The 15,123-nt window shown below is 36.3% G+C and overlaps 1 protein-coding gene across 1 annotated transcript in view; it reads right to left on the minus strand.

Annotated features, from left to right (window-relative positions):
* ANO3 (anoctamin 3) overlaps positions 1-15,123 on the minus strand; it is a 272,413-nt gene that overhangs the window by 18,487 nt on the left and 238,803 nt on the right. The window contains exons 19-23 of the mRNA XM_078058286.1: positions 11,250-11,361; positions 10,432-10,489; positions 4,655-4,752; positions 1,903-2,036; positions 858-1,010 (exon numbers count right to left, since the gene is read on the minus strand). Of these exons, the coding sequence (XP_077914412.1) occupies positions 858-1,010; positions 1,903-2,036; positions 4,655-4,752; positions 10,432-10,489; positions 11,250-11,361 (555 nt within the window). The remainder of the gene's footprint in view (positions 1-857; positions 1,011-1,902; positions 2,037-4,654; positions 4,753-10,431; positions 10,490-11,249; positions 11,362-15,123) is intronic.

Raw genomic sequence — 15,123 nt, forward strand, 5'->3', positions numbered from 1 at the left:
AACAACTATAAGAGAGATATATCAATGTGATTATATACACATTTTAAAAGCTTATTCATGATGGCGTAAAAGATTAAAAACCAGCATTTGAAAATGCTTGCAACATATATATCAAAGATTAATATCTTGAACATACAGATAAAGATTACCAAATCAGATATAATAGCCTAAGGTCATAAAGTTAGTAAAGAAGAAATACAAATATATTTAATCTCATAATTATAAAAATGCAAGGAAACATAAGATATCATTTTTTCCCTCCTCAGATTTTTGAGGACAGAACAACAATTAAAAAAATAAAGAACCCTTATTACACTTTTAGGAGTATAAATTGGCACAATATTTCTGGAGAACATAATGAGAAATTATCAGAATTTTAAATGTAAAAAAAAATTAAATGTACATGCTCTTTGACAAAGGAGTTCCACTCTAAGAGTTTATCTTGAGGAAATAATCAAAGTATGTATGAAGATGTATGTTTACCTAGGTGTTGTTTATAATAGAAAAAACTGAAGCAATCTAAGCATCTCTAGTTAAGGGAATGATTTTTTAGAAATGTCATATAACATGCCATAGAAATTTGTGCAGTAACTATAAAGAATGAGGCAGAACTATACTTATTAACATGGAAAAATGTATACGAGATCGTTTTTAGTGATAAACAAGTTCATGACATAGCCTGTTTAGGATAAACATACTCTCAACTAGGTTAGTGTTCATTTCATGATTTTGTTAATCAAAACTGCTCAGTTTTGTTATAGTTGGAAGGAAGCCCCAACGATAGAAACCCATGTGGTGCTAAGATCAGGCTCTTCTTGGCCTCAGCAATGCAGAAACCATTAGTTCCTGAATCTTACCTATGTCAGTTGCTCGAGCAGGCAGAGGCCTCCGCCACTGGGTGACAAATTTGTATGCATCCAGCCTGATCTCAATGATATTGTTTAACAAAGCCAAAAGAGGGGCCAGAGGAAAAGCTGCCACAAAGATGGTGGTAAAACCAAACTGCAAAACTGTAAAGGGAGAGCGTTGCAAAATTAGTAATACAAACAATATCATTTCTTGAGTGCTTTCTTTGGGCCTTATGAGGTGCTTCACATAAATCGCCTTTAATCCTTTCAATATCCCTTACAAGGTAAATATGCTCATCATATTTTGCTGTTGAGATAACTATAGTTCATATGTGTTAAGTAAGCTTGCTAAAGGGTGGATAGCAAAAAAATGTTAAAACCTGCATTGAAACTCTGATCTCAATGGATTGAAAGTCTCTGTGCTTTCCATCACTATACCATGCCGCATGAAGGAAGAGTGAAGAGAAACGAAGTCAAAGAGGAGGCCTTGAAGAAAAATGCTGAGCTCTAAGGGACCCAAGACACCTAATCTTGTCCTTTCTTTTTATAGATGAGAAGACTAAAGGCCAGAGAAAAAGCAAATGTGAAGACAACACACAAAGATTTTAACAGTTGGAGTGAGAATCTTCCTTTTCTTAATATAAATAAGTGGGCTTCTCAAAGAAGCTAAACTCACACCAGGTCTGTGCAAAGGTTTATTGCAAGAAATAATCATTGCTTTATTTGGGCAGGATGGTATATTTTTGATATAGGAATGGGTTCTGATTTATTTTGTTCCTTTAAAATATCTGCACTAAAACTAGGTGTTCTGCTATGAGAAAACCCTTCATTTTGGTCAAATGTTATGGCTGACAAAGGACAGAATTTGTGAGCCTTCCAAGGACATTGTTTTAATATCTTCTCTAGCTATGTTAAGATAAAGATACAGAGGTATTTTAGAATGTTTGGGGTTGGAAAAGAGAGAGATGGTTTTCTGTCTTGAACCAAGGCCTGTGTGAAGAAAAAAAAAAATATCAAGAAGGCCAAACAGCTGTGTAGAAGTTTCTCTCCTTACCCATTTCTAAATATTCATCCATCAGTCCATGAATATTCATGGGCTGCAGGTTCCAATCATTTTCCCACTGAGGTATGGACGCATCTTGTATTCCCCGCTTGATTTTATGTCGTGACCACCAGTTCTGGATCAACCTACATCACAGAGCAGACAACGGGCTTTTGAGCTCTTATAAGCATATGGTGAACAATTTACAGGGCATTAAGGAAAGAGAAATACCACTACCCTGGGAGTACACTAAGCATTTCTGGGAATTGGAGATATTTGCATGGTCTCAACTTCCAAGTTTAGGAGGTGGGAATAGGCCTCAGCCTTCCTAGACCATGTACACATCTATATATGTATCTGGGAATTAATCCCCACCCCCACACTTAGGTGCTTCCTGATCCTTATTAGACAAACACCCATTTGTATGATTCCTTCCCTCTACTCCCTCAACCTCTCTACATACTTAAACCTCTATGTTGCCTGTTGTGATTGGATCTGAGCCCTTAATTGCTCATAACCCAAAATTTTCTGGGTTGTGCTCTCTGAACATGAGTAAAATCATGTTCCATACCAAATAACTGAGCCCTAGATAAGGTTTCAAGAGATAGAGGTTCTAGTCCCCACCCTACAATGCACTGGCTGTGTTACTTTTAGTAAGTCTATTTACCTCTGTGAGTTTATGAACATGAAGGGTTTGAGTATTAACAATTACATTCTGCTACTATAGTGAACAATAATTTACGGCAATGGATCTGTGCCTGAGTCCATTGAAAAGACTTGGAAAGGAATTAACAACACTATTTCCCTAGCTTAGGGGCAGTCTTGAAATTATGTGACTCAGAAATATCCCATAGTGGGGACTTCTGGGCAGTTAATTATTTCAAGATTTAGATGAACATTACCTCTAGAATGAAGTGAATCCCACAGTGTATCCCAACTCTCAATATTAATTAATCATGGACCTGGAACTCAGTGGGTGTTGGAAGAACAACCATAGACCAAAACGTCAGGTAGGTAGTTCTTCAGTGTATGTCCCATGGAGGTTGCCTCTGGGATCTCATAAAGATGCAAAAGGGGCTGGGTGTTGAGATTGAGGCAGGCCTGCTTGGTTTAATTTTATTTACTTCAGTCTGCTTAAGATTTTACTTTAAGAAAGAGAACTGAGTTATACAAGTTTCAAAATTATTGCTTTAGTGACTGGTCCACTCCTGCTGGATTCAGAAAAACACCAACAGCATGTCCCTTACCATGGTACATTTGGGATTTGATATACATAATTCAGGCTGACCACTTAGGCAAGGTCATGGTGAAAATGTGCTATCCGAAGGTATGCTATGTATAGAAGCATACAGACAATGACAACAATAAGAATCATTCTTAATAGTATAATGACGACGATACCATCTTGATGGTGCTTATGAAGCTATCTCATTCACAGCACGTCAGATCCTGTGGCAGGCACTTGCTACCTAATCTCCTCAGCTACTTTCAAATGATGTTCCCAAGCCCTGTGTCTCAAACAGATGATCCAGGGATAGGAAGGGATACAAATAATGGACTGGGCTCCCCAACCCTTCATCCCTATGCCCTCTTCATTTACTAGAGATTTATTTTTTTTCTGTTTTGAATATTGAGGATCTGTATAAAAATCTCTTCACAAAAGGTTCTGTCATTTATTGATGAGGTTTAAAGACCACTGCACATCCCTTGTAATCTCCTCCCTTATTTTATAAATAAAAAAATAATCTCACAGATAGGTGAAGTAAATTATAAGCATCTTCAGCAAGGGGCAGAGAAGGAATATGAACCAGGTCTCAGTTATTTCATAGTCTATGCTCTAAGACTGCCTGTAACTTAACACAATAGTTTATGGCAGATTTCAGGATGGATATCACTTCTCCAGCCCTAAGGTCTCTGCTCTGGAACATCCTGACACCATTTGTCCGCCAACAAGGAGAAAGAATCACGGCATAATCAGATGACTAAGCCTAAACTATTTATATCATCAATTAACTAGTTCTTCTTCTAGAGTCAAGAAATTCCTCAAAATAGTCATGCTTTTAACCTTGGTTAGGCCTCAAAGCTTCCATCACACATCGTTTTACATAAACCATATTTCAGTGTATTTGGAAGAGTAATCTATGTTATTAGATGAAGAAGTAGGCATTCAACACCCTTCACGTCAGCATTCCACAGACCTTTAAACCCCATCTAAAGGGACAAAACAGAATGCTATTTTATGTGAAACCAATCCTGTTCTAATGACATTTTTTTCATGTAATAAAGAGTACAAGACCTCCTTATCCAGAATTTTATTTTTGTTTTATTCTTTTTTAAGAGGGGGAGCATAAATGGAGGCTGTCTTTGTTAAACAATGACAACCTTGGTCTTTTGGTGGCTGGAAGAACCCAGAAAGTTATTCTTATCCTCAAGAACCTATACTGAAAATAGTGCTTTAAGAATAGCAATAAGCATCTTAATGTGTTGAACAGAGTACCGGGTGCTTGACATCCACTATTTCCTTTAATCCTCACAAGTGTTTTCTCGAGGTGCATATAGCCATTGATCCCCTCTTAGAGATGTGAAGACTGAGGCTGAGAAAGGTTAACTAACACACATACGGTCACAGTTAGTGAGCAGCAGAGCAGGAACAGAACCCACTCCTGTCTGTCTAATAGGCCCCAATTCTTAAGAACTATTCCCACTACCTCTATCTTTCTTTTTGTAACTATACATAAGGCAAGTTTAAAAATAAAGTGCTCACGGGTATCCCAGTTCCATGAAGTTGTTCCATATTTGCTTCAGAAACATGATAACACCCATCTGGAGGCAGAGGTCTATCAAACAGCCACTGGGATGACACTGAAACAGAGCAACAATAATAATCTGGCTCTTCTCAGTTGGTTACACAACCCCACCTTCAAACCGTACAGCAAATTCCAAAGCCAGGCCACACAATCTCAGTGCATAAAGAAAATAAAAACAAGGAAGAAATAGCATGTATAAAGACACCTAATAGGGAAGTTTTCAGTAATCAAAGTGGAATAGTGATCAAAATTATAACAGCAATAAAAACAAATTTTTTTATGATTTAAAGTCAATTAGCCAACATATAGTACATCCTTAGTTTCAGATGTAGTGTTTAATAATTCATCAGTTGCGTATAACACCCAGTGCTCATCACATCACATGCCCTCCTTAATGCAGTTACCCCATCCCCTCACCCCCCTCCCCTCTAGCAACCCTCAGTTTGTTTCCTATAGTTAAGTGTCGCTCATGGTTTGTCTCCCTCCCTATCACTTCCCATTCAGTTTTCCCTCTGTTCCCCTTTGATCCTCTGCACTGTTTTTTATATTCCACATATAACAAATCTATCTTTTAATGAGCACTTACTATCTGCCAAGCTCTGTATTAGGCATGATCCCATTTAATGAGTGCTCTGGAATACTCTATTAACAATCAGAAGATAGAAAAATGCTTAAGTGTTTATAATATGTTCTTCTAAAATAACTTTTTGATGCAGAATAATTTTAAACATGTAGAAAATTTGCAAAGAAAGTACAGAGAATGCCCATACACGCTTCAGCCAATTCCCTCCATGGCCCCTTATATTATCAAGGTAGATTTGTCAAGGCTGAGAAACCAACATTATCTGATGTTTTTGCATGTTTAGACTGGGTTTATGTGTTTTGAGAATGGAGGGAAATCACAGACGTAAATTTCACCACATCCCCTCAGAAGTTACATGATAGCCACAGACATCACTAGTGACATTAATCTTCATCAGTTGGTTGGTACAGTGTTTGCCAGGTATTTCTACTATAAAGTTACTCATTTTTTCCTTTCCCTATTCTTTTCTGAAGTGAATTAAATCTAGCCCATTCTCAAGATAGGAGGCAGGTGTTAAGGTCTATATCCTGGAGAGGGAATATCTACATATACTAGAATGTATTTTTAAGTGATAAAAACATGCCACAGAATGCCTTGTCAGTATGATCTCAATTTTGCCTTCCTTGTGCTCCTCTGCTTTTTCAGATGTCCAATAAATGTTAGCATTAGAAACCCCCACAATCAAAAGTGTGATTACAATAAAAATTGCAATCGACATCTTTTGCTTGAAAACTTTGTACTGTAGAAGATACTTGGGTAGGAAAGCGTGGGTCTGTTTCTTTAGAAATGGGTTCACGTCCTGCTCATAAGAACAATAGTCACTAGAGCTTTGATCCACAGTTTCTATTTCTATCAAATTGGTACCAGTGGGACTTCAAAGGGAACAGATAATTAGGACACGAAGAGCCTGGTTTTCCGGTTCCAGCCCACTAATTTAAAACTCCCTAAACTGAGTCAGAGAGAGAGAGAGAGAGAGCTTGGCAGTGGTGATTTTTATTGTGTAAAGAAGTCTCAGGTCTCCCATTTAAGCATGCCTCTTCCTTCTAGGATGAATTTAAGACCCCCTGAGCTCTGCCACATATATATGATAAATGGGTTCCGTAGAATATCTGAGACGGAATAATTACTAAGCTACAGAGGCAAGCATAGGCATAGATCACAGCTGCGAGATGAAACTCTTCATTTTTACAGAGAGACTGAAAGACGGAAATTAGTACGTACAAGGTCATACAATGTTGACTGCTGGTATGGAATTGAAAGCCTTGGTCTCCTGCACCCCAATCCTCTGCTCTTGTACATAATGCTAAAGATGAATTCTGTTTACCCAATGTGTTTGTTGCCTTGAAGGGCTGATTCACCAAAACATATTATTATGTGGGAAGGGAAAAAAAGAAGACCATTATAGAACCATGTGATTGGCTCATTCTCCATAATCGTAGGCCAAAGTGGGGAGGCTGGATGACAGGCAATTTATAATTTTGTTGAAATTGAGCCTTCATGACTTGGTGATTTATAGGGCAGAGAAAGGGATCCAACAGTTTTTGTGGGTCTGCCCTCCTCAAATAATGGTTCCCTTGAACAAAATCCAGTCCTTCAATACTCTAAAATTTATCTGGTAAGAGAGCTTATACTTAGAATGAGGAAAAGGGAATGGATGAGTGGGCAGGACACCCAGGCTTTCATTCCCATTGCACTCCCTCAAAATCACATGACTGTGGACAACCCACAGCTGGGTGTCTTCACATATTTTTCTCATTTGCTCCTCCTGAGAACCTCCCAAGATGCGTGTTGGTATCTCCACTATGTAGATGATGGTGGCAGATAGGACTATCAGATTCTGATACTGATGTTCCTTTCACAGGAAGTATGTTTACTCTAAATCCAGGTTACATGTGCGAGTCAGCAACCATTCAGCAATCTCTTATCAAAACCAAATTCCTTTATGTTCTCAACTTTGCCTATATGGTATCCCAGCGGTGACTGGAAAGCATGATGTTCAAAGTGCAGGCTCTGGGTAGGTTGGCTGAATCTAATTGACGACTTCATCAATTTATAAGCGTGTTTCTATAATTGTAGGCAAATTATATAACTTGTCTAAATTTCTGTTTCCTCATCTGCAAGATGAGTGTAATAATAGAACTTTTATATTAATATATATAGAACAGTTAGGAACAATTGCTGGCATATAGTAAGCACTCATTAAATATTAATCATTATTAACATTTTTATATAGATTTACATAAAATATTTATGTGAGATATTATACAATATAGTATGAGGAAAGGCCAGTATAGCCAGTTCATAAATGTTTTAAATAGAATTGAAGTACTTTTTGCTTTCTTTATAATAGCTATCGTTATTTGTGCCAGGGATTTATTTTATTTTTTAAAGATTTTATTTATTTGACAGAGATGGAGAGAGCCAGAGAGTATATGGGGATGGCAGAGGGAGAAGGAAAAGCAGGCTCCCCGCTGAGCAGGGAGCCTGATGTGGGACTTGATCCCAGGACCCTGGGATCATGACCTGAGGCAAAGACAGACGCTTAACCAACTCAGCTACCCAGGCGCCCTGTGTCAGGGATTTTACATGCATGATTCAATTCTATCCACCTCTCACCAATCCTACTGAGATAGCTATTCCTATCACAATTTAAAAAAGACTTAGAGATATTAAGATTTGGGTGGGGCAGAATTAGAATGTAGACTGTCAGACTCCAAGACAGAATACTTGTTACATAACATGGTTATGTTCTTCTCTTCGAGACTATTAACATCATCAAGAAAGGAAAGGGACTTCTTCATTTGTATGCCCCGTATTACCCAGCAGAGGCCTGGAATGGGAGTATGTGTCAATAATGCTTGTATGATTGAATTCTGAGGGTCAATTCTTATCTTCCATTATGTGTATTTATGAGTACACTTCTAGAATTTCTAGGGTATATCACAAACCCACATTTTTCATTTCACTGATTTTTTTTCAAAATAAATAATCTTTTGTTGGAAAATATGGCCATTATGTATGCCATATATATTGTGGAAAATGTCTAGGATGGTTATGAAACATTTTTCCTGACACCAGTATTAGAACTATTTCCCTGGGACTCCCAAAGAAGAAACATGACTTCCAATAATTTTACCCTTAAGAGTAAAAATATCCAATTAAACAAAATTATTGGTGACAACAGTTTCTAAAATGGTCAATATGCAGATCCACCTGCCTGTTCCCCACACTATCCTTGCTAATTCAGGTGAACATTCCTGATTGGGTCCCAAACCAAGTAGATGAAAGCCTTTTAGCAGATATAGTCATACTTCTGGGCTATGAGTGAAAACTGCAAGTTTGATTTGGGGACTTTCTGGAGGCCTGAAATTATGGAAGGCCTTCATCTGTTTTTGCCTAAGAGGGTAAGACTAGGTGGCTGTGAGACAGCATTGGTAACTATCAGCTACAATTTATAGAGTGCCTTCCAAAGTCCAGGGGTTGTGCTAATTGTGTTATGCAAATTATCTCTTATCTGTAAACAACTTTGTAACCTAAGTATTACTACTGCTAGTTTACAGATGAGGAGACAGATATTCAGAGGGATTAATTTAAGGGCAAAGAATTAATAAGTAGCAAGTTTAGCAGGTGAGCTCAGGTTTCTATGATGTAAAGCATGTTATTCTTAGGAAGTTTTAGGCTTTCTCCATGTATTCCAATCAACTAGAAGGCTCTAGGGAGACAATATCAATGAGGACTCCCCTGAGTTTGGGGGAGCTCTTTAGATAGAGACTGGAAATATCTCTTTTCTCAGCGAAACTTTTCTTAGCCTCTCTCTAAATTATGACCTCCTACTAATATTACCATGTATTAAATTGGATTTTACATTAGAATAATTAAAACAATTTTGAACTACAGGAGCAATAAGCAATCTGACCAATGAGACTGAACAGAGTCCAGAAATAGACATGATTTCAAGATGTAGAATATGATAAATCTTGAAATCTTATTTTGCTGAGTGATAAAAAAATGTATTATTAATTAAATATGTGACTGCCAACTTGGCGGTGGGGGGGAATCTTGATTACTCTTTACACGAAAATAAACTTCCAATGCACCAAAGACGTCAATATTTAAAAAAAAAAATTAGTGAAAATGTGAAAAGTGTGAGGTTGTTTTTTAATTTCTAGAATGAAAAACACATTTTTTGGCATGATATAAATGCCTGAAGTCATTAACAGCAGTGATATTTTAAATGAAAAATGCTATAGAGTTGTAAAAAAAATTTATCAAAACAAAATTAAGACATAAAATAAAACAAGAACATATCTGCAGCAAATTGAAAGATTATAGCCTAATGTTATTAGTTTATAAATTTTTAGGACAGAGAAAAATAGTCTAATGGAAATGAGCAAGGATAGCACATACACACAGGAATAGAAAATATTCAACAAACATATGAAAAATATTCTCCATCTCACTCATAATTAAAGGAGCTGAAATCAAAAGGAGGTATCTTTTAGATGTTATATTGGTAAAAATTAAAATGTTTCAGTTGCCACAATCTGAGGAAGTAGGCTCATAGACTAGAGGTAAAGGCTGGCATTTTGGAGGACCATATGTCTGTCTCAGTGACAATATACAATCTGCTTAACCCTGTGCTCTAGCAATACTAGACCTTTTGTTTCCATGACATACATATTATAAATTAATAAAAAAAAAACCTGTAAGACTTGGAAGAGATAGATCTATATATTTATAGATTGGTGTTTCAAGTAAGCTTTCTTTTGGATGAAGTTTCCCTGCTTAAAAGGAAACCTAACATATTTAAAAGTTCAAAAACCCATGGAATAGATTATAATAATTCCTCCAAAGTGAAAAATCCCTGGAGCTAAATTTCTGAGCTTTGTGAATGGAGAAAATGGGTTTGGTAGAAAATTAAAGAGCTGAGGTCAGGATTTGCGGGTTTAACCTTTAAGTTCATATCCTTTGTTTGAAAGATGTAGTTCCTTCCTTTCTGAACCCATAAGAACTTTCTATCAAAAATGTGTCTTCAGCATGCCTGAAATTCCATGTACCCACCTTCTCTCTCTCTTTCCACCCACTTCCCTCCCATGGTCATTGGCCCATATCCACACCCAGTCCCACATTCACCCTTACAAGGTTACTTACTTCCTCCAGTCTCCACCGGTTAAAGAGTTTATTGTAATTTCCTGGGTGGCCTACAAATCTGTAAAAAGCCATTTTAATTCATTAGCATTTATGTGGGGTTGACTGAAGAACATCTACTAATGCATGGGTAGGTAGACATAAATGTTCACTGGTGCATCTTGTCCCCAAACTGCAGACTTTGGCCATGCTTACACATCAAAGTATCTGACTTAAAAAGGAAAAAGTGGTATGTGAATTCAATTCTCCACCCACCCAATGGGGTGAGAAAGTATAGACAACACAACCAAAGGAAATTTTCCACTTTCACCTGTAGATCTTTAACGTTTTGTTGACCCAGCTAATGAATATTAATGTAATGTGCTGAGTTCTTTAGTTTAAAATGGTTCTAGCTTTAGTATGTTTCCATGGCATTGGCTGGAGTGTTAAGCATAGTTTAATATGCTTCTTTTTCATTTTGTGCAGCAAACATAGGAAAAAATGTTAACATGATAGGTAAGAGAAATTTCTACACTAAGGAAATGTAACCTAGGGTTACACAAAAATCATTTTCTTATTTAACAAAATCATTACTGATGACCGGATACTCATAATCCAACCCAAGCATGGTACATAGGTTTTATTTTTTTATGCCAACTTTAATTGGTAGTGGCAGCTGGAAGCACTGTACTAAGACTTTTGATGGAAAACGCACAGGAAGGCTGGTTAGCAGTTTTCCAAGGCAGGGGACAAGGATTCACCACCTCTATTAACAAACTGGCAATGGAACTGTTGGCAGTCTTTTTCACTCTGCAAAGATGATGAACATAAATTTGACTTACCTCCCCAAAAAGAAAGCAATATAGAAGATAGAACTATTTAAATTAACAAACTGGAAGAGGAACATCTTCAGAGCAAAGCTGTTTTCCCACTCAGATTCTGTTCGAGGATATTCTAAAAGGAAAACAGGGTGTGTTTACATAGAGGAGGTGAATAACAAGAAATATGGAGATAGAATCAGAAGCCTCATGTTTGTGTTCTGGTTCAGCCATTTACTAGTTCTACGAGGCACTCAGTGTCTCTGAATTCTAGGGTCTGCATCTGCAAAACGTGAATGATAATGTCTGCTGTACATACATAGTTGATAAAAGGATCCAACGATACAATCTTCAGACTTTCCCCACAGCTACAAAAATAGGATGCCTGTTATTAATAATGTATAAAGATTTTCAGGATTCTGTCTGCTATTGTCATTTGGAAATAACCAGGTACATTGGATCAGTCCTTGACTCAAACTGTCTATGCTTGAATAAGGACCTAAATTGTCCACAGAGTTCTTTGAAGAATGGATATTTTGTGCAGACTGAAGTACAATGGTAAAGAGGAATGAAGACTACCTCAGTCATAGGAGCTAGGCTCCTATCTCAACTTTATACCTAATTTTCTGGTAATCTCAGGTAGATCTCTTTACGTCTTTTTTGGGACCAGTTTTAACATTTATGAAACAAGGAGTTTAGGCAAGATGATTTCAAGAACCTGTCTACTCTCACATCTTATGTTTCTATGACTCTTAAAACAAAACAAAATGATGCAAGAGACTGAACTAAGATGGCAGGGTGGACTGTAGCCCCTGCTCCCACCCAGGATCCAAATAATGATAGAAGATCTGTATGCACAGCTAATATATATTTTCATATAATTAAAGAATTCAAGGAAGATAGAAAACAGATGGGATCTGATTTAAGGAAAAGGTGGGCCAAAATGTGTGCATGATCCAGTCACAGAATAGGAATAGGTCCTGGGGGATTCCAAGCCCAACTACAATATGTGCCAGAAGTGACAGGGGTCTGTGGGGCATCCCCAAGGCTGACTGGTGGGTGGGCACTAGTGAGAGCAGCCAAGAGAGCCCACATTCCCCCAGGGTTTTGGTGGGTTGTGTTTTCACGACTGTTTCATCCTAAACAGTTTGTAAATTTAGTACAAAACTTATCTGGAACTGAGAATAAGGATTTAAAAAAAAAAGTCCCCATTGTGTAGTATGTTTTTGGATCTCCATTTCCAATTTTATTGCATCATGATCCACAAATGTTCCTGCGTGATTTCTGCTTTGGAGCAAAAAAGTTGGTTTCATTTGTGGTCAAATTACTTGGATATATTTTGTCTATGTATTAAGTGTTTGGGAGGAGTATATATTTTTTTGTTGAGCATACAGTTTATATATATTTAAAGAGAAGATTGTTAGTTATGATATTCAAATATTTTATATCCTAGCTTATATTTGATTGTGGATTTGTCAATTTATTTGGTATTTCTATCATGTTTTGCTTTCTATATTTTGAAGGTTTACAAAAAGATGTATAGAAATCATGACTATTACACTGACTTGGCAGACTGTTTATCAGTGTGATGTATCTCTCTTTCCCACTCAAACAGTTCTTAAATTCTGGTTTGCCTAATATTTACATGGCAACATCTGATTTTTTGTTACTATTTTCTTGATATATGTGCTCTTGTTCCTGAATTGACTTCTATGACAAAACTGAAACTTAATTGTTTGGCTTAATTTGTTTCTTGGAATCCATGTTCATTTTTTGTAGATAATTCATACTATGGATACTTCATTATTATAAATAATTTGTTATTTGGACCATAAAACCAAACTGAAAAAAAAACATTACTTTGGATCAAATATTATATATTTCTTCTCACATAAAAAATGTAATAGAATTGAAACTGATTTTTTTTGGTGACTTTCGAAAATAAAACATTTGGCTAAAAAATAAGTCAAGAAACATAAAGTTTAAAAGATCCTTTAAATAAAAAATGTGTGACCTCTACCAGGAAGTAAAACCTAATTTCTAATTTGAAGCACAAATTTGCACAGTCTAAAATTACACAGAATACAATACCATATATATTTATTATGTATGTACTTATAAATATCCAAATATTAAATATATACTTATTTATATCTATATACACAATGACATTATTTCAAACAAAATATTAATATTTTTGCTAATTTAAATTAATATAGTCCATTCATTATTAATTGTTATGAATCCATAGGCACTATGTCATGAGTTATAGATGGAAAAATCAGATATCAAGTGCAAACTTTGGTTCTCCTGGTACTTAACACAAATAACTGTTCTATTTCCTACTATTATGATCCTTCAAATCACTTCCTTAGATTTGCTTCCATCCTGGGTATGAAAGACTTTAAAAGCAAATGAATATGGAGAATCAGAGGTAGAAGAAAGCTTTCAGACATCTAGTTTAAGTGCTTCATTATCCAGCTGCAGAAACTGTAGCTCACAGGGTTTAAGAACAATGCAACAGATCATTCCCATTTATTGAACACTTGTCATATGTTGGGCAGCCAATCCACAACAGTTTAGGAAATGTTATCATTCTCATTTTACCAATAACAAAATCTGAGACTCAAAAAAACAAAAACAGAGGAAGAACCAAAGGAAAAGAAGGAGCGGGGGGGAATGGGGGAAGGAGGAAAACAAAGAATGGAGAGAGAAAACTTGCTCAAAGTCACATAATTTCCAAGTAATATGACCACTTATTTCCAGAGCCTGACCTAGGACCCAGTTCTTCCCTCTACACAATGTTCCTTTTGTTATTACTTGTACTTGTAAATACATTATAGGGGAAGCAAAAGTGGAGTGATATAGTTATTCCACCATAATTAAGTGGACTCTGCCACATCTGGGTTTAAATTCTACTTATTTAACTTATTTTCATTTTCCAATTAATAAAATAGGGATCCTACTGTCATAGAATTGTGATGTCAATAAAGCAAAATGCATGAGGAGTGTCCAGCACAGTGCCTGGGATCTGGTGAGTTTTCAAACAATGAAAGATCACTGCTTAAATTGCTCTATAATCAGAATTTTGTTCCCCAAACCGAGACACCAAAAATCAAGTTTGAGGATAGAGAAAAACAGTTTCAGACACATAAGGTCTCAAGAAATTTACTTTTCAGGCAGCAAAATAAGGAATTAAGCCAAGACAAAAGAAGACAGAAGGGTCCAAAGAGTGGTATCCAACTGAGAAATAAAGGTAAAAGGAATTCCCAGAGCACGGGAGAGAGAAAGCAGTAGGCCCTTGAGAGTGGAGTAAACAATGGGTTCAGGAAGGGGAACTCTAAGAAGAAAATAAAATTAGTAGCATGCCTGATGGCTTTGAAAGTATTTAGAGACCATTCAGAGTTGAAGCAGAAAGTTTGGGATAAATTAAGAAAGTATGTAGAAAATTAAAGAAAAAAGTGCTATTATTAGCTTCATGAAAATATAAAGATTGTCTAAGAAAGGAAACAATCATAGTACATACCACGTCTTACATATAAAAATAGTTAAATAGAAACAATGATGTAAACATTAATTATTAATTTGGCTAAAAATTCAAATCTGTTGAATATAACTACTTTGGAAGGAGGAAAGAGAGTGTGTGTATAACAGGTGATAGATGGGAAAGTGTGCAAGGACAGAACACTGTAGGGAACATTAAGACCTAAGTTCTTGTCATTTATAAGGGGAAGGCAATAGCTTCCCAAACCTGAAAAATCCAAGAATGTCAGAGAAACATGCTATTTAGAAATACGGTAGGAAATAACGAAAGAAATTGCTAAAATTAAAAAAAAAAAGTAGTCTCTCAGGAAAATGGAAAATAAGAATGGGTAATGTGGCAGAGTATGGGTTTTAA

Source organism: Halichoerus grypus, chromosome 11 (genome assembly GCF_964656455.1).
Source record: "Halichoerus grypus chromosome 11, mHalGry1.hap1.1, whole genome shotgun sequence".
Taxonomy (NCBI): domain Eukaryota; kingdom Metazoa; phylum Chordata; class Mammalia; order Carnivora; family Phocidae; genus Halichoerus; species Halichoerus grypus.